This window comes from Mus pahari, chromosome 12 (assembly GCF_900095145.1).
Source record: "Mus pahari chromosome 12, PAHARI_EIJ_v1.1, whole genome shotgun sequence".
NCBI lineage: Eukaryota > Metazoa > Chordata > Mammalia > Rodentia > Muridae > Mus > Mus pahari.
Window position 1 is genome coordinate 51,139,288 of NC_034601.1, and position 24,485 is coordinate 51,163,772.

The 24,485-nt window shown below is 40.6% G+C and overlaps 2 protein-coding genes across 4 annotated transcripts in view; one reads left to right on the plus strand and one right to left on the minus strand.

Moving 5' to 3' along the window:
* Filip1l (filamin A interacting protein 1 like) overlaps positions 1 to 20,750 on the plus strand; it is a 240,257-nt gene extending 219,507 nt beyond the window's left edge. For 2 of the 3 annotated variants that reach the window (XM_021209006.2, XM_029544543.1), the window contains exons 6-7: positions 14,288 to 14,475; positions 20,684 to 20,750. In XM_021209006.2, coding sequence (XP_021064665.2) covers positions 14,288 to 14,475; positions 20,684 to 20,696 — 201 coding nt within the window. In that variant the 3' untranslated portion in view covers positions 20,697 to 20,750. The remainder of the gene's footprint in view (positions 1 to 14,287; positions 14,476 to 20,683) is intronic. The other variant, XM_021209007.2, reaches the window with a different exon arrangement.
* The window catches only part of Cmss1 (cms1 ribosomal small subunit homolog), a 299,845-nt gene extending 276,164 nt beyond the window's left edge, over positions 1 to 23,681 (minus strand). Inside the window, exon 1 of the mRNA XM_021209008.1 lies at positions 23,480 to 23,681. Within this exon, the coding sequence (XP_021064667.1) occupies positions 23,480 to 23,540 (61 nt within the window). The 5' untranslated portion in view covers positions 23,541 to 23,681. The remainder of the gene's footprint in view (positions 1 to 23,479) is intronic.
* Between the last annotated feature and the right edge of the window lie 804 nt (positions 23,682 to 24,485).

A 24,485-nucleotide genomic window follows, 5' to 3' on the forward strand; every position in this document is an offset into this window, starting at 1 on the left:
AGGATATCACATTATAAGGAATGTATCCTTCCATATATAAGAGGATATCACATTATAAGGAATGTATCCTTCCATATATAAGAGGATATCACATTATAAGGAATGCATCCTTCCATATATAAAAGGATATCACATTATAAGGAATGCATCCTTACATATATAAGAGGATTACACATTATAAGGAATGCATCCTTACATATATAAAAGGATTACACATTATAAGGAATGCATCCTTCCATATATAAAAGGATATCACATTATAAGGAATGCATCCTTCCATATATAAAAGGATATCACATTATAAGGAATGCATCCTTACATATATAAAAGGATATCACATTATAAGGAAAGCATCCTTCCATATATAAAAGGATATCACATTATAAGGAATGTATCCTTACATATATAAAAGGATATCACATTATAAGGAATGCATCCTTACATATATAAAAGCATTTCTTATCTGGAACCAGAAGGGTTTCAGATTTTGGATTTGTTTTTTTGTTTTGTTTTGCTTCCTTAAGGATATGCAAACACACATACATGTAAGATAGCTTGGCGATGGAAACACCTTTTAGATACTGAATATAAATATAATTTTATACAATATTTTGAGATAATTGTATGCACAAATGAACTTGTATAGTATGAGGGGCTTGTTTACTTGTAGTGTCATGTTAAGTGCTCAAGGGGTCTGTATTTTGGAGCATTTCAGGTTTCAAGTTTTCCAATTAGGGATGCTCAACCTATGCCTGTGCAAAATGGTAACAGGACTAAATAAATTCTCAGTGGAAGGTCCCCACAATTCTATTTTACAATGCTGAGGCTTTAGATGAGCAGTCTTTGAGATCCTAAAAGGGTACTTTTGTATTATTAATTACTTAATTTACATACCAAACACTGCTCCTCCCATCCCTCCCTCCCTGAGTTCCTCCCCCATCCCCCTTCCCCTTCTCCTCTGAGAGGGTGTTACCCTTGGGTATTCCCCCATGGGTATCTTCCCCTGGGTATCTATCCCCTCTCATCAAGTCTCTGACAGATTAGGAGCATCTTCTCCCACTGAGGCTGGACTGGGCAGTCATTAAGACTAAGCTGCCTGTCTGATACATATTGCTAGGGGATGGGGGTTGGGAGTAGAGTGGGCCCTTGCTCCATCCTGTGTCTGTTCTTTAGTTGGTGGCTAAGATTCTGAGAGCTTCCAGGGGTCTAGGATTGTTGACTCTGTAGGTCTTCCTGTGGGGGTTCCCATCTATTTCTGAGCCTTCAATCCTTCCTCCAAGTCTCCCAGAAGTATCCCTGACCTCTATCTAATGTATGGCTGTGGGTCCCTGCATCTGTTTGTCTGCTGCTGGGTAGAGGCTCTCAGAGGACTGTTATGCTAGGCTCCTGTCTGCAAGCAAACCAGAGTATCATTAATAATGTCAGGGATTGGTGCTTGCCCATGGGATGGGTTTCGAGTTGGGTCGGTTATTGGTTGGCCTTTCCATTGGCCTCTGCTCCATCCCTGCATTTCTTTTAGATGGGACAAGTTCTGAGTTGAAAGTTTTGTGAGTGGGTCTGTATCCTGCTGCTGAAGGTCCTACCTGGCTACAGGAGGTGGCTTCTTCAGGTTCCATATCCCCACTGTTAGGCATCTCGGCTAAGATCACCAGCACTGACTTATGGGAGCCTCTCCCATCCAAGGTCTCAGAGACTTTCTAGAGATTCTCCCTTCCCACCACCCCAGCTGCAGATTTCCATTCATTCTCCAGGCCCTCTGAGCTTCTCTCCCCAACCTGATCCTGCCTCACATTCCCCTCCTCCTCTCTCCCCTCCGGTTCCCTCCCAGCCTCTGCCTCCTATGACTATTTTGTTTCCTTCTAGAAGGGTATTTTTATTTTCAAACCCTTATAATCAAAGATTCTATGATGTTTTTATTTATTCAAATTACTCTAAATTGAAAACATTTTATGGCTTTTCATACTGAGTGTGTGTATATATATATATATATATATATATATATATATATATAGTCAGTTTTTAGACATATTAAATGAAAGAACTTTATTTGCTTCAGTTACATTAATTTCTGTTATTTCTTATATTCTAAGAATGTTATTTTTTATTTTGAAATGCCAAGAGAAATTATAATTGGACAAAACACATGTAGCAAAAATAGAGGAATCAAACATGCTTTTCTTTGCTTTGCTTTTCTCTCCCTGTGGCGTTAGTGGTGTAGGACATTGAACCGGGGCCTCAAACTCAAGGCAAGCATTCTGCCACCTCAGTATTTCCCAACCACAGCAACCTTCTTACGATCTATGTGTGTAACTAACTTAAACCCAAGACATCCTTATGAGATTCTCCTAATGTTAATATTGTTCCCCACCCAACCCCCAACCCCAAATGGAATCAAATTGGGATCTCTAAAAGGAAGAATCTATCCTAATCTACATTCTAATAAATCCTCTGCTTGGTTTGCAGCCTGAAGTTGGAATTTCACAGCTATAGAAATCTGTGTATTGCTACTGGCAAGTGTTCCCCCTACTCTTGGATTATTTTATACCTGCCCCAGGAAGTGGGACTAGTTTGCCCTCTAGAGGGCAAAATGAGTAGTGAAAAATGAGGTTTAGTGTTAATTAGGTGGGATGTTCCCAGTCTCATAACTAGTAAAGTACAGATAACTAAATCTTTAAGTGAGCTCTGGCAGATGGCCTGACACCAACAAGCTCCATTTCTCCCCAAATCCCAAGTCCTGAATTTATCCCAATTCTTCCTGGGTCCAGAACACACTCTTGAGAGTGCAGTCTGAAGAAACAAAACCCAACAAACATAAGACAGACAAATGACTTGCTAATAAAGTTCCTAAAACAAAAGTTCTGTTAAATTGATTTTTATTAGATTAAACATCAAGCCCTTTCCAAGCTAAGAAGTACCCTTGTATGGTCAAATACATCAGAGAAGCAGGCATCCCAAAGAATCCTCAGAGTCCACTGAGAGAACTGTTTAACACCTCTGAGTACTGTAATAACTTGATAATGAATTAAAACTGTTCCTATGGAAGAACTGACAAATTTATTGACATTTCATCAGAACACCAGGCTGTCATAAGAATGTACTCCTGGCTAACTCTGGGCATCAGTCAGCCATCCCAGGGAAATTCTCCTTACTTACTGCCTCATTTTAAAATTTCTATTCAAACTATTCCTCAAACTGAAGGTGAAGGAGGGAAGAGATCTGAGCAAATGATTCTGCATGATTACCTCTGAGGAGTCACGTGAGATAAACCTGGACATGGTGATACAGGCTGTGTGTTGGTTTGTTTGCTTGTTGAGACAAGGTTTCATACCTGGCCTAAAACACACTCTGTATTAATAGCTGGGGATGACCTTTAACTGACCTTTTGGCTTAAGTACTGGGGTTACAGGCATGTGCCAACACACCTAGACTGTTCTGTTATATTTTTTATATAGGCTAATCATGTTTAAGTAAAAACACAATGTATGAACATAGGCCTTAAAGACTCACAGAACCTACATTCTCTGAATAGGTGCAGGTAGGTTTACTTACAAACAAGTTACTCATGTGACTCAGTAACATACAATCTCTTCACATGTGGTATCTTTTCTTCCAAGCATTATATGGATACAAGTGAGCTGAACCCACTGATCATGACAAATAAACATACCATGTGGATCCTTGTCAACACTGTGTAGTTTAAGACTCATCCCTTGATAACTTACTGAGGACATGGAACAAGGAATGAGTGCCACACAACACTTACAAGTAGAAAATTATATAATACTTCCAATTAACTGGAGATGGAGGGGGACTGCACTGACTAACTAGCTTTGTAAAGCGTGAGTAGTGGACTAGAAAAGGGTACTCTAGAGGCACTCAATGCAAGACCAAATTCCAGCTCATGCCTTTGTCAGTGAGTGGTAAAGGCCTTGGACAAGTCTTTTAACTTTTATGAAAAAAGAGATTAAGATTTTAAAATCATGTGTGGTTCTAACTTCTGAAAGTGGGTGAATTACCTGTGAGAGTTGCCACATTTCTATAACCTTTAAAAATTATATTAGGAATAACATTGACATTTAGACAGTCTACTGGGCAATTTTATTTTCCTTCAGAAAACTGACTTCTTTCACTGGCACATGAGGCCTAATAGAGGGCGACCTCTTCACACTGGTTTCCTTCCCTAAGAATCTATGACTTTCTTTTACCTTTCATCATATAAGCCCCAAGCCACCAAATGAAGCAGTATTCAACCTCAGGACTAATGGCAGCATGGGTCTAATAATTCCCTGTTGAAGACAATGGCTGGGGTTGTTCTTAACCATCATAGGATGTTTAGGACCCTCTGGCTTTTTTCGTTAGATGCCACATGAAACAAAAAATATTTCTAGTCATAGTTAAATGTTGTATAGAGGCCAAGGTTGCCCCTCACTGGAAGCCTTGACATTTGAAAGACAAAACAACTGTACACCAGCTCTGCTGTAGAAACAGACTTTAAGCACTGCTGGTTCTGGAGGGCTGGGACTTAGGATTAGACTTGAGGAATAGGCGAGAAATGAACAGGGAGGAGAAGGTGAGGTGGCAGACATGGAGCGTGCAGGCAAGACCACATCCACTGTTCAAATGCAACACGTAGTGCAGCCGAGCTGGTTCTCAGGAAGGGAACAGACCAGTTAGATTGTGATAGACCTTGAATACAGTGACAGGAAGCGCTCTGTGTCTCCACAGAAGGCGTCTAGCTAATCAAGCCATGTTTTTCCTAGTTTGCATTCCTAAATTAGGAAATCTACTCTTCAAATAGTGTCATATCTCACTAAGGAATAACTGATGCTCCCATAAAAAAACAAACAAACACACACACACACACACACACACACACACACACACACAAACCTGTATACTTTCCCAGCTCGGGGGGAAAAGGGAAAATGTTATGGTTCAATTCTATCAGCATTAAATTCTATTTCTAATTTGACCTCCTGTTATAACAATTAACAGCCTCTTCAAACAACTCAAAATAATTCAAGAATTTCTTTCTATTGGTAGGTTTGTTTTCTGCCCTTTTAAAGAGGGAGTAGGGAAGAAAAAAAAGCAAGCTATTTCCTTTTCTGTTTTGTCTTTTGATGACATTTTGCCTAAATATATTATTGTATCAGATACTTCTGTCACCTAAGAACAAACAAACAAACAAACAAATAAACAAACAAACAAGTTTGGGTCAAAGAGAAGTTATATAAACCCTGTGAACATACCTAGGCCATGACCGTCCCTTAGGGAGCAATGGAGGAAGTCATGTGCAGGGTAGCAGCCATGCTGAGGAGTCTCTCACAGCATATTCACAAGCAGTCCACTTACTCATATAAAGCTCTTCTGTGAGTATTAGAATCATAAAAAGTGACTCCATAAACTTTGGAAAATGTCAGTGCTTCTATGACTGCTGATTTTAGCTTCCAAGAAAGCAATGAGAACCCTGGGGAAATAGTGGACAGTTCCTTGTGGGTTTGTTTGCTTTTGTTTTACCTTTTTGTGAAACCTATCAACTATGGCCACATTCCAGGTTTTTCTCAGACTGCCAATGAGGAAGGAAATCTGCTTCGAGGGGGACATCCTGTCCTCACTGCATACTTTAGTGCCAAGAAATGGTAGATCTCCCCAGACTCCAAGTTTATGTAATCTGTCTGCTTGGTCTAGACACAATGGCTAGGGTGGCCAGAAAGGTCACTGGCAGAGAGGGCAGGATTTCCTTTCCTGCAGGCCAATCAGTGTGTGGATAATGGTTCAATCATAGCACAGTATTCAAGTAATGAGAAGGGTCTTTTCAGGACTAGTTAATTATCCATAAAATTGTAAAGACTTGTAGAAAAGATTCAGACACAAGTAGGGCTCCTCAGACATTCATTTCTAATTTTAGGAAGGGGATGTAGCGGTACTTACAGTAGAAAGGAGGGAGCAACGAGTGTGGTGATTGTGGTGAGAAATTATGTATTTTGCCTACACAGTTGAATGATGATTTCTCTACAAAGGTTCTCTATTAACATTCCCCCAAACTTCAGTGCTTACACACACACACACACACACACACACACACACACACACACACACAAATTGCACTGCCTCCCTTAAGGGGTTCTAGTTCTCCTCCTTCCTCATCACCCAGGTTCAATACCTAGAAACCTGTTCCCCCACAGTCACGATCTAGTTATCGCTATTTTCCCTTCTTTCTTTCTCTGTCCCCACCATTTCCAGCCCCTGCTACTATTCCCTTAGTCCAGACCTCAGTACAGACAGTACTTTAACATAGTTACTGTATATAATCCTCATCTTCCTAAATCAACTTTCACCCCCATACCACTCAGATCATTGCAATTCTCTAGCCTTGTAACTCAGAATAGCACATCCATTGGTGCCCGATAACGGTTGCTCCAGCTTCCCAGCCAGGCTAACTTCCTGTGCTGCCCCATCCTCCTGACACTGACCACACCCTTCAAGCTCAGTACAAGCTCCTAACTCTCTTCCTGCATGCACGTTGGCCTTCTTTGCCCCGTTGGTTCTGGGACTGGGTTGTTCTGCCTTTGCTCCTCATATTCTATTTCTTCTCTTTCCTCAAGTACATTTCCTTTGTAAACCTTCTCCTATTTTTCAATTGGCCTGTGCATTTCCAAAACCACTTGTAAACACTGCAGCTTCATCACAGCACTCATCTTCATCCTGTCATGGGTTACTTCTCCTATGATACACTCTCAAAAGCAGGAATGGGCTGTGTATTGGTTCAGACACATCCATGTTTCTCCCAAGCGTTCCTGCCCACTTTGTTCAGCATCACCTAGAACTCCTCAGGTTTCTAGTCTCAGGAAACTCAACACTGAAGAGGACCTGCATCACTACAACTCCCCGGGGACTGTTAGAAATACACACTTTCAGAACCCCGACCTACACTATGCAAAAATTAAATGTTGCCAATAGGAAGTGCTAAACCAAGTTCCCATGGCTAACAACACACCTGGACTCTACAAACCACAGCACACAGATGCTTTTATGAAAAGGTGGGAGAGAATAGGGAGTGCCTTCACGTGAGGCTATAAAAGGTTCACAGTAACAAGACAAAGTGGCACTGTACAACATGGACAATGAGTCATTTTTCTGGGCCAAAGGTGATGAGAAATAAAGCCCAGTTATGGGCACTAATCATCCAGTTCCCATAACTTCCATTTAGAAACAGTGCCTCCAACAATAAGGGTAGATTAGAGAGAACAAGAGGATAAATTAGGGAAAGACAAAAATAAATAATAATAATAAAGCAAAGATAAAACGGCATTATAACCAAGAAATAAATAAGTACTTTTTCAACCGAAATAAGGAAAAAGACAAAGATAATAACAATTTTAACAATTAATACATAGCTGGTACTTTGGCTATAAAAGAGGCATCCTACATTATATCTCTATTTCCCAAAGAAGGCTTGCAAGTAAATCCCCAGATGAAGATTACAGGTAATTTAGGTTTCTACTGCTGTGATAAAACACCATGACCAAAAGCAACTTGGGGAGGAAAAGATTTCTTTCAGCTTACAACCGTATCACTGATAGAAGTCACAGCAAGAGCTCATAGCAGGGACTGAAGCAGAGGCCTCGGAGGAATGCTACCTGCCAGTGGTTTGCGCAGCCTGCTCTCTTAGACACCTGGTGTATACCTGCCCAGGGTCTGGCAGCACTTACACCAATCGTTAACTAAGCAAATGCCCTACAGACTTATCCACAGGCATTCTGAATGGAGGCATTTTTCTCAATTAAGGTTCCTTTTCTAGGATAATTCCAGCTTGTGTGATGTTGACAAAAACAACAACACCACCACCACAAACCAGGACATGAAGTCTACATGGGTCAAATGCTCAGGAACAAAAAGAAGTTAGTACCAAAACTGGAGTACAGAGTTAAGTCTGTTTGGCTCAATGACTTGGGCTCTAGTAACTAAACCAAAGCTTTTAAACGATGTGAAACTCAGATCCAGGGGGAAAAAAGTATTGAAATTAATATAAGGGATGCAAATAAGGAAATTCAGAAGGAAACAGGGGAAACAAAAGGAAAAAAAGGAGCTGGAGGGATACCCAGTGGCTAAGAGCACTTGTAGAGGACCCAGATTCACTTGCCAGCACCCACAAAGTGGCTCACAACCACATAATTCTAGTTCCTGAGGACCTGATACTTCTACCCCTGAGTGAACCATACAAGCACATACATACATGTACACAAAACTCTCATACATTTAAAGGAAAAAAGATAAAGGGAAAAAGACATTGGTAATGGAGCACGCCTACATGCCTTTAATCTCAGCACTACGGAGGTAGAGGCAAGTAGATCTCTTTGAGTTTGAAACCAGCCTGGTCTACTGACAATACCAGGACTATACAATGACATTTTGTCACAAACAAAAACAAAAACATAAATAATATATAAATAAAAGAAGACAGCAAGAGACAAGAGAAAAAAGCAAATGGATAACAAGATAATGAAGAAAGCCATTTAGGGTTAGTATACTTTATTTTACCACCACATTTCTAAATGTAATGCTGTGTTTGGCACAAGAAGTGAGCAATTCGGTTAGGAAAGATTTGAAAACTGTATTTCAATGCTTATTCTTGGAATACCCCTTGTGCCCACATGTAATTACCACAGAAAGAGTGACTGGGAGTGACTAGGTCCAACCAAAACCCACATTACATTATGGAACAAAGGTACTAATTTACCCCTTACCTCAGAAACTTAACAACTCTTCAGTATAAAGCACAGTGCTGGGGCATTGTTTAAAAAACAAATGTTCTTTCACAGGAAGTTAATGGAAATGAGATAACCAAGCTAGATGGTCTCCCTATGAAGGGCCTCTTGCCATATAAAACTAAAACTTTAAGGGGTAAAGTTTCATTGAATAATGGAAAGTTCTAAGAAAATCAAGAGACTTAAATAAAAAAGCATATGAAAATTTGGGCTATCTGCCAGATTTACTATCTGTTATTTCTACCCCCTCCCCCACACCCATGAATTAGTGGTGATTTGCCAGACAATATAAGACAAAAGAAATGAAGGCAATGACTGCCTTTCCAAGGGCACTTTTTCGTGGTTCAGATTTCCTTCTTTTCATCACTACATCTATCACAAATACTTATGCACTCTCCTATCAAACACTGAAATTAAAAGAAACTTAAAAACAAAACCAGTCACCTTGAAAACACACAGCCTTGACCAGGCACACAGAACTGGGCTCCAGGGGAAAGGGAAGTTCTGAATTCATCTCCCACCTACTGAGGACAGTCATGGCTGAAGTCTTTAAGTATCCTCAGTATCTATAGCTACCAACATGATTAAGGACCTTCTGCAGGTCCTAGAACCAAGCCCACTACAGAAGGAACTCTGCCTTTTCACACAACATGCTGCCAATACATCACCAAAAAAGTTCAAAGCACTTAAACACTAATTTCCTTGAGAGAAAGAGAAACACCCCGACTCCAGCTGTCTCCCCAGAATCTGCTACCGCCAGCAGCACCCCCATAGTCTGCTGCTCTATGATGGACCAAGGCTTGTTTTCTGTGAAGAAAACAAAACAGGATTCTTAAGGAAATCGGCTGGAGACTCCGACTGAACCAAACTGAAAACATCACACGCACCTGTAGTTTTTTGGTCACTGAGACTTACAGCCATCTAAGTGACTGTAGCAAGCCAGGAGTCTACAGAGTGCTACGTTTCTTTTTAAGAAGCAGAGGACAAAACAAGCTAATTCTCCGAGAATTTAATGAATTTACTTTATAAATATACTTTTCTATTGCTTCCTAAACAAAGCTTTTCTTCGTTGAGCCCATCATCCTTCAGACTTGCTATCCATTCCAAATAGCGCCTTTCATGCTGAGTAGAAGAGTCAATAACTTTTTTTTTTTAAAAAAGTTTTTTCTTCCATGAATGAACTTTCCAGCTTGCTTAATTCCCTCCCAGACATCTGCTTTCTGATGAAACCCAGGAGCCTTCAAGCAGAACAGTCACTGTGTGGTCTTAAAAGAGCCACATGCATGAATCTCTCTTGCAATATGCACTCCAAGTTTGGAAAGAAAATTTCTTGGAGCTATTTGACGTAACATTTTATAAAAATGATCCAAGGGATGACACATTTTACAGCTCCATATTTCATTTACAGAAACAAGTCCAAGAATAAAAGTCATACTGTGAGAAAGAAAAAAAATTTATTCTCTGCCCTAACACAGTTGCAAGAATGACATTTGGGGTTGTCCTAATAAAACAACTAGTCTCTGCTGCCATCTAGAGGTAAAGACTGTGTAATGAAATCAGTCGGTAAAGTCCAGCGTTTGAACGTTTTTTTTAAGCTGTAAGTCATTCTTCACCAATACACATCAACACTACTGATGAGCTCCACCATCACCATGTTTGATGTTAGGTGGGTGTTTCAGACAGAGTCCTGTGGGGCTCATGAAATGCAGCATCTTTGGTTCTAACAGTATCTGGGCATGCCATGCACTTTAGGATCTGATGAACATCCTGCCAGGTGACCACTGGGCCAAGGCATTTGGATCTATCTATAGTAGCTTCAGCTACAACAGTTTCTCTCCAAGAGCGGCAGGCTACCCTTACCTGCACCAGAACACATTACTCTCAAGAATTTATTAAAGAGCAACTTAAATGACCCCTCACCAAGGACTCTGGACACACTTAATTATAGAAAACTTCTGTACTTCTTGACAAAGTTAAGGGCTTCACAGAAACCTATTCTGGAAAGGCTGAAACAGATTTCAACTAAAGCTTGTGTTGTTCACGGTTAGGTGTTTGGGAGGACATCCATAGACATGTCCTTATCACTGAGAATTTTCCTTTTTCATGTCTTAACAGTTTAGTATAGCATCTTGTAATTAAAAGCTTTTAGAAAGTGTTAAAAATAACAAAGAGCACTTACAATACCACTAACCTAAGCGGACCACTAGATGCATGTTCCTCTGCAGCAGCAGTTCTCGACCTGTGGGTCTTGGTTCCTTTAGGTGTAGAACAACAACCTTCCACAGGGGTCACTTAAGACCATCTGCATCTCAGATATTTATGTTATGACTCCTAAGAGTAGCAAAATTGCACTTATGAAGTAGCAACAAAAATAGGGGCCATTACAACAGGAGGCACTGTACTAAGGGGAGGCAGCATTAGGAAGGTTGCAAACAACTTATCTACAGGTTCTGCATCCCTAACCTGAAATTGAATGCTGTAAGTCTAATTTCTTAGTGCCACTATAATGTCCTAAGTGGACAACTCCACACCTGAACTTACATGACATGTAGTGGTCAATACACAGCTACACCAAAACTAATGCATAAAATTATATTCAATCTATTTGTATTATATTAATATATATATATGCATATATATATATATATATATATATATACATGCTTTTGTGGTTAGCTCTCTTTGTGTATATGCAGATTAAATCCTCAATTTTCAGACATTCAAAATTCTTCTGATTCCCAGTGTTTCAGAGAAGGAAATCAATCTGTAGTTCTTTTCCTTCACACATAAATATTAAGTGTGTATGTCTTAAATCCAGTTTCTTAAAAAAAAAAAAATTTGTAGAAGCATTTCCCTATAACTTCAAAAACATTACTATGAAATGACATCATAGTGCTTCTATATAATCATACTCTAATTTATTTACTACACTCTCATTATTAAGAATTTGTCCACGTTTTCATTCTAATTAATGCAAAAATAACTTCCTTTTCCCGTCCCTCTAGTTATTTTCTAGAAAAGGTCTCTAACTTAAAAAAATAAAATGGGGATGAATTTTAAGGTACTTGATATACGTGCCAAGTTGTTCCTTCATTTGGACATTGATTGCTGTTATTATTATCATTTAAAATAAACAACAAACACCTGCCTGTCTGAGAGGCAAGAATGTAGACACAGCATGTCAGTGTTAGATGAGACCAAGAAGCCAAGACAGGACCCATGAGACTAGAATGGGACTATCACCATCTCACCTGGCATGTCTAGGATTAACACCAGAAAGGTGGTAAGAATATTAAAGTCAGTACAGGAAGACTTGATCTGTGTAGCGCTTGCATTTGAAAACTATTCATGGTGGCATATGTTTGTTTTAAGTGAGTGAATGTTACTACTAAATTAAATTCTAACTACTTGCACTGGCATCTGAAGGTCATATTTGTACTCCCTTACAAAACCGTGTGTAAAACTCTGCATTAAGTTTCATTAGCAATTCCAGCAATGACTGTCTAATCCCCTCACATCAAACACCTACCCTTCTAGTTCAGTAGGCTTCAAACTTGCTTATGAGCCACAATCCCTAAGAACAAATACAGGCTACAGCTAGTATCTAAGCATGTGTATGTGCACACACACACACGCACACACGCACGCACACACGCGCATACACACACACATACACACACGCACACACACACGCACGCGCACACACGCGCACACACACGCACACGCATACACACGCATGCACACACGCACACACACACGCGCACACACGCATACACACGCGCACACGCACGCACACGCGCACACACACACGCACACACACATGCATACACACACGCATACACACGCGCACACGCACACACACGCACGCACGCATGCACACACACGCACACGCACACGCACACACACGCACACACGCATATATATATATGTAAACTGAAGCACTATTCATACCATAGTACTTGTCATATCAGAGACAGATATTGTGCATTCCAGTCTACATGCCTCTACTTAAGACAGATTTAGATAAATCAAATACTCAGTGATTTAGGAGTTAAAAAGCTCAAAAGTACCAGACTATATTTTTGGGATAATGGAATAGGATGAGAATCATATATACTATAGTTTAAGGTAAATATAAACAAATATACAAAGAATTTCAATGTACTCAATCAGTACAATAAAATAAAAAAGGATGAAGGATAATTATAAGATGGTCTCTCATAAATAGCACTAGAAATCTACAACAAATGAATACAATGAACTTTTAAGGTATTTAACAATATTTACATTTATGAACTCAAAACAAGAAAAGAATGATGTAACTGGGGGAGGGGGAATAATCAACTCAGGCAGAAAGACAGAGTTCAAAGCAAACCTGGGTGGGGACATGGTGAGCTTCACACCAGGCTGGAATACAGTGTGAGAACTAGTGTCAAAAATACACACCACCACCACCAAATGACAAAAGCAAACAAAAATGATAAAGAAAGAATATATATCTTATAATCAACTGGATTGTAAGGGATCCACAGTGCTGAAAACTTCCAATCTATTGCCAGCAAGTATTCTAAGTATTCTTTTGTTGTTGTTGTTGTTGGTTTTTTTTTTTTGTTTTTGGGTTTTTTTGTTTGTTTGTTTTGGTTTGGTTTTTTTGGTTTTTCGAGACAGGGTTTCTTTGTGTAGCCCTGGCTGTCCTGAAACCCTGGAACTCACTTTGTAGACCAGGCTGGCCTAGAACTCAGAAATCCGCCTGCCTCTGCCTCCCAAGTGCTGGGATTAAAGGTGTGTGCCACCACGCCTGGCTCACCAGCAAGTATTCTTAAACATTCTCATTTGTCCCTCTAAAAAAAAGTTGAAAACATAGTTCTTAGCAATCTATGTAACTAACTTTCTGCTAATCTACTCCTTCAGCCCACACATCACCCAGGTTATGTAACGCCTTCCAAAGTCCTCCTATGTTAACCAATAAGCAAACAGGTAATTGTGCCTCTGCAATGTATCCATCTCCCACCTCAACTGCTTCCACGTCCTCGCAGAAGCAGCCTAATTTGAAGCTCTCCATTTCTCAGCTATATTTGATGGTTCCCTGCATGAAGGACATTATCAGAAGCATTCATCTTATTACCGACAGCAGTTTCCCATTTGAGGTCTTTGAGGGTCCAGTCAAATGAAGCTCTTAGACACAGTTCAAACGAAATCTTTCTTTAGAACCTGCATAGCTCTCTGACAATAGCTGAGATACTCCCTTGTTTATCACACACTGATCAGCAGGAAGAGCTAGGCTTACTCTGTGCTTATACACTATGGTTAAAAGCACATTTACACGAGTTTACAGAAAGAGTTTCCTGAAATATCTTCCCTCAAAATGACTATCTTAAATCCAATAGATCCTCAGAACCTAGTGCTTTCAAAGTCAAACAACCCAAACAACATGTCTTTAAAAAAAAAAGACCATGTTCTTCTAACTGTACCAATAACTGCCTTTTGTCTTTGTTGTTGTTGCTGTTGTCTGATTCAAGATCAAGGGAGTATGCAAGCAGAGAATTCCATCAAGGATCCCTAAACCCAAATCTACAGGCTTCAGTAGACTTTGCACCAAAACACCCTTGGGACCTGTGGATAAGTCTAGTCATCAAAATGACTGCGAGAAATTACACATCATAAGAACTGTCACCTCTAACACTTTCCTCCACATAAAAGGGAAAAGGTAAGTCATACCTATGTAGTCTCTAGGAAGATTCATCTCCAGAAATATCTGGTAAGCTCCAATCACCACCACGGCAGGCCAGAGAAGAATGGCCATCTGTCAAGGAAATAGCGAAGCAGCAAGCTATGCTCTGGCTCACAGGTTGACGGACCTGGTAAAGGGTATACTCAAAGGAACAGCTCACACATAATTTTCAACTCTACGTGAACATACATACACACTAGATCATTCCTGCAAACCACTCGAGTCCCTATGACATTTTAAACCTAACTCAAGGCTGGACTGTAACATCAGCCCAAGACAAGACTGGACTCTACTACAGCTCAAGAGCTTTTTGTGAGCAATGAAGGAATCCTTCATTCTATGGAACTTTACCACATACCCACACTGCCTAAGGAAGTGTACTAGCAAGAATTTCTAACTTACTTCATGGAAGTAGGATGAGTTCCACCAAAACAGCATTAACAATTAAAATCAAAGTCTAAGGTCTAAAAAACCATCATTTCTGTCTGACTATAAGAAAGAAAAGAATTGCTTCTCGGCCTTTTGGCTAAGATCAAGTGAAGAAAGAAAAGAAATTCTTAGCTATAAGGAGGAAGAAACAACAGAAGTATAATAGGTGATTATGTCCTTGGTGTGGCCTACCCAATAACCATTGAGGTGCGCATACTCGACTGCTAGCATTCCGTCTCCTCTCCTATTTCTGTAGCAGATTTCCTCTCTAAAGAAGAATCACGGAGTCATATTGCTTGGCATGTAAGATAAGTCTTTAGATTAGCATTGTGGCTTTCTGTAGTAGTCAGAGCATATGAGAACCAACGGTCACTACTACTGAGACTTTAGAGGAAAATATAAATCATTGTTCTGGGTACTTATAAAACAGAGCAATAAGTTATCATCTCATGTGGCATCTTTACTCATATCCCTTCCCTCAATGTTACACAAAAGAATTGGTGAATTCAACAAAAGCTTTGGACCAGGAGCCCAGGAGGACAACAGTAACAGAATACTGCATTTAGTCACCAGAACCTTGGCAGTAACATATAGTCACTTTTTTTATCTCACTCAAAGTTGTGTCACTGAATCAAGAGAAAGGAGTTAGTGTGGACACAGTGGCCCAATGACAGTTTTAAGATGAGGCATTTTTGACTAAACACATTTCATACTTCACAAATCCTCAGGGTTTGAAGGGGGTGGGGGCAATGATTTCATCCACTCATCACTGAACACTAGAGGCATGGGCCTGGAAGAAATCCTCCTGGCTAAACACTCCATTTCAGCTAGCTTTCTACAATGAGGCCCCAAGCAGAAGCAAAGGAACTGACATTCTCTATACATACAGCTGCTAATCTGTTTCCATGCATACACTGATGCCAGTATATAACACCCCAGGGGCCATTTAATAAGGAGAGGGAGGGAGGGAGGGAGGGAGGAAGGGGGGAGGAAGAGGAGGAGAAGTTGGATAGCACTGTTATACAAGCTAAGGAGGAATGGTGTACAGCATCAGGCAAGTGGCAGCAGGAGACTGTGGGGAGGACCAACAAATTATGGGAGGAAAACAGAAAAGTCAAAGTTAAAGGAGAGCAGGAAGTGAATAGAATAAAGAGAATATGAATGATGGTGAAGAAGCTCTGACTCCAAAAACAATACACATACTCAGCATGCACAGCAGCATGCCTGGGATACTCCATCCCAAGTGAATTCAGGATGAGCATTCGATCAAGACATGGGTGAGAAACTTGGCTTAGAGACAGCAGTGAAGTAAGGTAGGGATGGGGAAAAGTGGTTACGCCAGGGTACCATTCATTATGCTAATGGAAAGATAAAATATTGGAATTCCTAGAGTTAAAACCAAAAGGATCAGAAGGAAGCATAAGACAAGTTGGGCATGTGCCTCTAATCCCACTACTCTGAAGAAAAGGCAGGAGGTCATGAGTGTGAGGCCAGTCTCCCCACCCTACACCAAAAAACAGGTCTGAGGCTACAGCTTTGGTAGAGAGAGAACACCTGCCTAGCATTCACAAAGCCACAGGTTCAATTCCCAGCAACACACACACACACACACACACACACACACACACACGCCATGAAATAGTGAACTGGAGAGGTAGTTAAAGTGCCCTGGTTACTCTTCTGGAGGATCCCCAGCACCCATGTGGCAGCTCACAACCATCTGTAATTCCAGCTCCAGGATATTCTGACACCCTCTTCTGGCCTGCATGGACACTGCACACATGGTGAACAAATACACATACAGGCAAAATATCCATACACATAAGAACAATATAAACTAGAATTTTTTGAAAAAAATTAACATATACTATCAATAGTCTCAAAAAAAAAAAAAAAGTACCCAGGAAACTTTTACCTTGAAAAGTAGTAAAAAAAAAAAAAAAATCCATTATATATTGAATGTTTTTAACATTTTCTTCCATTCTGGAACTCTTCCAAGTGAGTTTTATGTCAAGATGGCATAAATTCATGAGCAAATTTAAAAACAAAAGCAAAAGGACAGGATACTGTTTTGTGTGCTATGTAAAGATTACCCTGTGTTGCTTACATGATACCTCCTCTGTCCTCATGTCCTCTCAATTTGCACACAGCATTGTAATGCTTATGTCAAGTTTCCTGTCTCAAGTTTGTGTAAATATTCCTTACCATGTATTCTTTGTCTTGTCAATAAAAGCTGATCAGCCAATGGCTGAGAGAAGAAAAAATAAGGCGGAACTTCCGCCAGCTAGGGGAAGAGGAAGAGAGAGAGAACATAAAACAGACTGAGCCAAGGGCAAGAGGATAGATCATGGAAAAAAAAAATCTGAAGCCCCAAGAGTCAGACCAGTACTAAATAAAATGTACATATCTCAGGGTTTGTGGCAGGTAGGTAGCCAGATTGGCTTAGAAGATTAAAATAGATCAATGACTGCCCAAATACTTCAGTAAAGCTTGATTAAATAAATCTTGGTCTCTCTGTGTCATTATTGAGAAACTAGACTAAAGATAACCAGCTGCTGTATTACTGCATATATTTATATTTGTATTGTTATACTAAAATAATTATGGACATTTCTATGATCACCAGCAGTAACTCACTTTTAAATGGTAACCAAGTTCTCTCATTAAGACAAAAGTCTTACAAAATGTTCCATTTTAACAAAAGGATTACCAATTACAACACAGGCTCACTCCAAGGCATATCTAGGGCATAACACACAATGGAACTAAGAACTGAACATGACCTGGATTTCAACAACATAGTGTTTGACATACAAAGCAACTGACACAGAATCCTGCCACCCCAGCATAACCCTTCTCAAGAAATCTGACCATTTTGGAGAGAGAGAGAGAGAGAGAGAGAGAGAGAGAGAGAGAGAGAGAGAGAGAAAGAGAAAAGAAGCTAAGCGAAGCTATCCTCTGTGGAAGCGGGAGGACAGCTCACTGGGAAGAACGCGTTTAACCAGAGTGGAAGGGAGTGAGGGCAGCATCGTAATGAGGGTGAAGTGGACATGGACAAAGTACACTGTATACACACGTGAAATGGTCAGAATTGTTTAAATCCCAAATGGAAACTGTTCTAAAAGTTTAGAGTAACCGTAATTAAATTTTAAGAAATAGATAAAATTCTCAGTGAATGAAAAAAATGAAACTCCTAAAAACTGAGAGTTTTATGCTAGAGTCCTACTTATTCTGTTTATTCAGCTTCGGTGATTTCTGGGATACTACTCTTTTTGAAATTATATTACCTGATTTTAATCAGAATGTAACGGTCTACTATCTAACAGAACTGTGGACCAAATACGTGGGTAACTAAGAAAAACCAGTTTTCTCCGAGTTGTATTTCAAATTCCTTCCAAAGAAATATACAGCTGAAAGCCTGCGTTTGAGTGGGAGCAGCATCTGTAAGTCAAGTAGGCCAAAATTCGGCCTAATAGCTCATCTCACTTGACAAGCAGGTTAAGAATAATTGTGATGGGCTGGAGAGATGGCTCAGTGGTTAAGAGTACTGACTGCTCTACCAGAGGTCCTGAGTTCAATTCCCAGCAACTACATGGTGGCTCACAACCATCTGTAATGGGATCCGATGCCTTATTCTGGTGTGTCTGAAGACAGCAACAGTATACTCATATAAATAGAATAGGTTAAAAAATATTTGTGATAATTATATATGTTGAAAGAAATGAAAATGAGACTATTTTATGGCAAGAAAATTACATTAAACTCACAAAGTTATGTTCATTTGTTTACATATTGATTATCTATATCAACTTTTACACTAAAATTTCAAAGCTGAGTAATTAAAACATGATGATTGGATCGGTAAAGCTTTGGTATTTATAGGAGTAGAATAGTACTGAATAAATAAAAATGTATAAGGAAAGAAGTCTGCTAACGGCTGGGTAGTATGAACTAGACTAGCAAGGAACTCAGGAACAGAATGTTTATCCATACTACCATCACCTCATTTCTCAAAGCAGTACTTGCAACTCAAGAATTCAGTCTAGCATTCTATAAAAGCTGAAAATGAGAAAACTACATTTCAAGATGTTTGTACAATGTTTAGAAAACATATAACATCTAAGTACTCAATGACAGATGGTTAGATCATCAACAGGTCAAAGGTAGGGTAAATCCCCCATGACTATAATACCAGGAATGGGCACGCTGAAGCAAAAAATGAAAGCTCAAGACCAACCTGGGCTAGACAGTGAGATCCTTTCTCAAGACAATGCCAAAACCAATACAAAATGATATGTATTACTGTTAAACACGAGAGGAAATGAAAGGTCTAACATATTTGTTATGGGTATTTTTGTCATGAAACAAATGGATACCTCTCAAAAGAGCAGGAAATGTACTTATGATTTGGAGGAAGCTATGTGCATCTGTCTATCAAGCTTTTATAAACTGTTGCCAAGAATCATTCATTTACTATTTATAAGAACTGTGGGAATTCTAACAAGTGTCCTAGGTTATTTGACAGTCTACCCAGGGGTTTTTCAAGTACAGACCGTGACTGACAATGTAGTTTTTTTCTTTTCTTCCTCTTCTGTTTATTCATCCTGAATTCTGTCCTTAAACATTCTGTCATGTTATCTGGATATTTATTAAGCACATGAATACATACAATCCAATAATGTAAACTGATGGTGTTTTTCTCTCTCTAATTTTGTGTCAACATTTGGGCTGATCTCAATAAATAATCTTGAAAACATCATGCTCTGAATTGGTTCTCTATGAGTACTGCCAGCATCTACAGGAACTATTCCAAGCTTGAATCATACAGCACAGATGACGCTTCACAGTGGTGTACAATGCTTGTACATTAAATTATACCACAACAGTCTAACCTTGATGGAAAAGGTAAACAAGATAAATGAGCTATTCACTTAGAGATCCTCAGTGCTCCCCGACCAAGTCATTTCAGAGCAAATTTAACATCAATAAAGCAATATGATTTGAACAATACCTACAATGCTCCTCTCTGCAATCACAAAAAGAATTGGGCACTCTCTCTACGCTATAGAAGCTGGCACCTGTATGAATTACAGCCTTGGTTATAAGTCAGGCGTCTATTTATTTCCCTTTATGACACAATTTATAACACTGAATCTAGTTGAGCATAGTAGTGAGTACTTATAATCCTAGCACTCAGGAGACCAAAGCAGGAAGATTTCAAGTTTCAGGCCAGCAGTCTGGGCTACAAAGTAAAATCCCATCTTAAAATAAAAAATAATAAAATAAACTTTAAATAAAGATTAATTAGACACTATTGTAAAGCACAGAATTTTGACAGCTCTTCCATGAAAGTAAGCATCTTTAGAGGTCTGAGGTCTCCAGCCAAGATAAAGCTATGAACTAGTAACAGTTTACTAATAAAGTCTGAATGAATGCCTTCTACCAACAAAATCACCACTCTGAGCCTCTAGGACAAAGCAGAGAGTGAGGACCCTAAGCGCTGCTCCCATGGAGCTCACGATCCCAGTGCCAGGAGACAGTGATTTAAGAAGGCAAGCAGCAGCCAGTGCTAAATGACCTGCCAACAATCAGAAGTGCACCCAAGCACTACTCTAGGCTAACCAGGAGCAGCTTCTCAGCGAGGTGATGATTCTGCAAGTCATGCGTACATTTCCTGCTAGGTATACATGAGTTTCATGAAAAATACCCCTAATAAATGTGGAAGTCCTTTCATTTCCTCTCTTGTGTTTAACAGAGGTCTGAACTGAGTTCCTAGTTACTACCTACAATCAGAAGGACAGCAAGGAACAGCCTGAGACAAAAGGAATGGAGCCTATTGAGCACCAGAGCGAGTGCGGACCAGCACTGCTGAGCCAGGGTAAACCAGTGGGGACTAGTGGATTTGGAAAGCAATCAGCCATGGTAATGAGATTTGCTGTGTGCAGAGAAAGCTGTAAAGATTTCACCACGTTTATGATCTGAATTCTCTAGCAGCTGAGGGGCAAATAATGATTCTGAGACCTCTATTTTGAGCTTACTACAGTGGTTAATACAAGTTAGAACAACATATATGTCAACAGAGCAAAATGCAAAGAAAGACTCAGGAAACCTTGTGGAGCGAGACACAACAGGACCCAGTGATGTGAGAAATAAAGGAACAAAGAGACATAGCAAATCCCAGCACTTGGGAGGCAGAGGCAGGTGTATTTCTGAGTTCGAGGCCAGCCTGGTCTACAAAGTGAGTTCCAGGACAGCCAGGGCTATACAGAGAAACCCTGTCTCGAAAAACCACCGAGAGAGAGAGAGAGAGAGAGAGAGAGAGAGAGAGAGAGAGAGACAGAGAGAGACAGAGACAGAGAGACAGAGAGAGACAGAGAGAGACAGAGAGAGACAGAGACAGAGAGACAGAGACATAGCAATATCCTACCAAGCCTGTGAGACTGATGGGTTGTGGGGACTGGCACATGGAAATGTAGAGAAAGGCAGGTTTACAACAATATTCCTATTAACTACTGAATACTTTAGAAGCCATCCAGATGTTTGAATTCGAAAATAAATCACATATTAGAATTACACCTCAATTACTGACAAAAAGATAAAGGATAAGGTTAAAACTGCTTATTTAGTTCTGAACAAAATTTGACTGAGAGTCAACTGACACAGTTTGATAATAATGTGTACACATCATATACCTTTTAAAATCAATAATGGGTTTGCTTAGAGATGGAATTCTTCTCTTTAGTCATAATAGTTATCAGGAAAAATGCAAGAACAAGAGTACGGACTGACTTCAGATCATCTGATTGTCAAGGAGAGCTACCTCACTCAACAGGAGAACCCCAAGCTAGTGTCTTAGATCTCAGTACTTCTGTTCCCTCCCATATACAACAGGGATAAAAATAACTACTTCTCAGTACACTTACAAAGATGAATAACCTAGCACTCATAAAGCAACCAAATTAATACATGACAGTAATATTTAGCCTGAGGCAGGAGAATTAAAAGTTTCAGAATTTAGATCATACTAAGGGCTCAACAAATGAAAACTGGCATTACTATCATATTCACTGTCTCCTGGTATTTCTGAACATTCTGGTTTTCTTGTTACATGTACAGTGAGAGGGGGCATCTAAGACTCAGACTAAGCTACTGAATCATTTGAGAAACGCTCCTCAAATGATGTGGAGGCTGAGAGTTACAGATTACCTTACTTTTAGTTTCCTACTTCTGTCATCCCTACAGTTATTCTATATCCCTACTGTAGTCTCAACCCTGGGATCCAGACTCCCACTCGCCACTGGACTGACACTCTACTCTTCTTTTCCCCTTAAGTCACAAAACCCATGCTGTAACTTTCAGTTTCACACTGAGAAATGGTCTAAGCTTGTTAACTCTGTCGGTGTTTGTTATCATGTGATAGTTCTGAGATCTAAATAAATGGAAATATGACATTGACCTTATCATCAAAAACTAGAGACAGGTGGACCTTGGATCCTTGGAGGGTGACTTGAGACAGTAACAGCAGAAGTAGCTACTGCATGGTAAGTCTTATGGGGCATGAAACGTTCAAGGTCACTGGGGTGAGGTGGGGGAGGGTGTCACTTAATGCTACTTTACTTGAAAATAAAATGCCTACTTCACCCAGAATGGGTACACATAGCACTCCATAATAAAAACTGTAGCTGAGCAGTGGTGGCCCACACCTTTAATCCCAGCACTTGGGAGGCAGAGGCAAGCGGATTTCTGAGTTCCAGGCCAGCCTGGTCTACAAAGGCTATACAGAGAAACTCTGTCTCGAAAAACCAAAAAAAGAAAAAGAAAGGAAAGGGGAAAGGAAAGGGGAAAGGAAAGGGGAAAGGAAAGGGGAAAGGAAAGGAAAGGAAAGGGGAAAGGAAAGGGGAAAGGAAAGGAAAGGAAAAGAAAAACAAAACACTGAACTGTTTTACCTTTATTCTAATTTTGTTTCTGAAACTAGCTAAGTGAACATGTATGTTAATGAACATCACAGTCCTTTATCTGTAAAGCAGGAGAGTTAAGCCCCTTGCTGGCTCAAACTATATGTCATAAAGAACACGCTATATTAATATTGTGTACATATACTACACGCCAAAAAAATTATGTTGTGCTACAGAACTTTAAATTACCTTCATTGAATCTTCACAATTTTTTTCCTCGTGAGGGAAAAGGAGAATGTGTCGGAGTAACCAGAGTTTGTGATTTGAAATCCCAATCTGAACCTAGTTCAGGGAGTACTGGTAACCACTACGACAAACTGTACAGAAACGGTCTATCTAGTCTCAAGAAAAAAGTAAAAAGTCTAGAAAAATCAGAGCGAGGAAGGAGCCCTTTCAGACTGGCAGGCGACCACGGGGTCCCTCTCGTTCCACGTGTGACACGGTGTTGTCCCTCCCCAGTTCCCGCGCCGCCCGGTGCTCCCACGCCTCCGCGCCCCACCTCCGGGCAGACCGCCGCGACTGCCACACGCGGGCAAGGAAGGCAGCAGAGGCGGGGACCAGGGCAGGAGGAACGAGGGAGGCGGGCGAACGCCTACCTGGGCTGCAGGCGGCTGCCGGCTGGTTCTCCCACCACTCGTCTCCCAGATCGTCTGCCATCCCCGTGAGACCCGGACGCGAGCTGACAACCAGATGAAGGCAAGGCGGCCGCTCGCGCTCCTGGGCTCCGCTTCACTGGCGGCGTTAGCAACGGCACACGCGGAAAAACCAAGGAACTCCGTCGCCCGCGCCCCTGGAGATGACGTCACAGACGCCACGCCCCCTCCAGCTGCGGCAGCCAGGGGTGTCGCCGTTTCCACACAGGCTCGGGCGGTCAAGATCGGCCTAGAAGCACCAAATAAATGATCTGTCAAGCCAAGACATACAAGAGAAAGGTTACCATCTGTTTGAGTTATGTATTTTAATATCTCTAAGTGTTTTGTTTTGGTTTATGGCCGAAAAGCCGCTGTCGAAAGTGCAAGAGCGGATGCTAAGACGAGTTTTCTCTGTTCGATTTCAAAGAGCTTGCACCGCGGGAGGAGACCCGAGCACGTGGATGTGTTTTCACTCGGTTGTCAGTGTTCTGGCATCCAGCGCCAGTGCAGTTTGTCCTTAGAAACGCACCTGAGAGTTTGTGACGATGAATGTCGGAACTTGGTTGTACATGTGAATGTTGCTCTTTTTCTACAACTTAAGAGGGACGAATGTCCTGGAGACCTGAAACATAACCACTTCTCTATTTAAAATACTTAATCAGGTTTTGATATTCTCTTTAGAGGACAGTCCCATTCAGTACCATGGCTCGTGGAACACGGATAGAACTTGGGGCCTTCTCAGAGTGCCTTTAATCACGGCACTCTGAGAAGCAGAGGCAGGTGGATTTCTTGAGTTGAAGACCAGCCTGGTCTACAGGGGAGTTCCAGGACACCCAAGGCTCTGCAGAGAGATCCTGTTGGGGAGGGGGAGGGGAGGGGGAGAATTATTCAACAGTACATTTGTTTCTGTCAGCTCCATCAGTCATTTGCCTGACAACAGGCATTAAGAGGTCAGGAAGGATACAGGCAA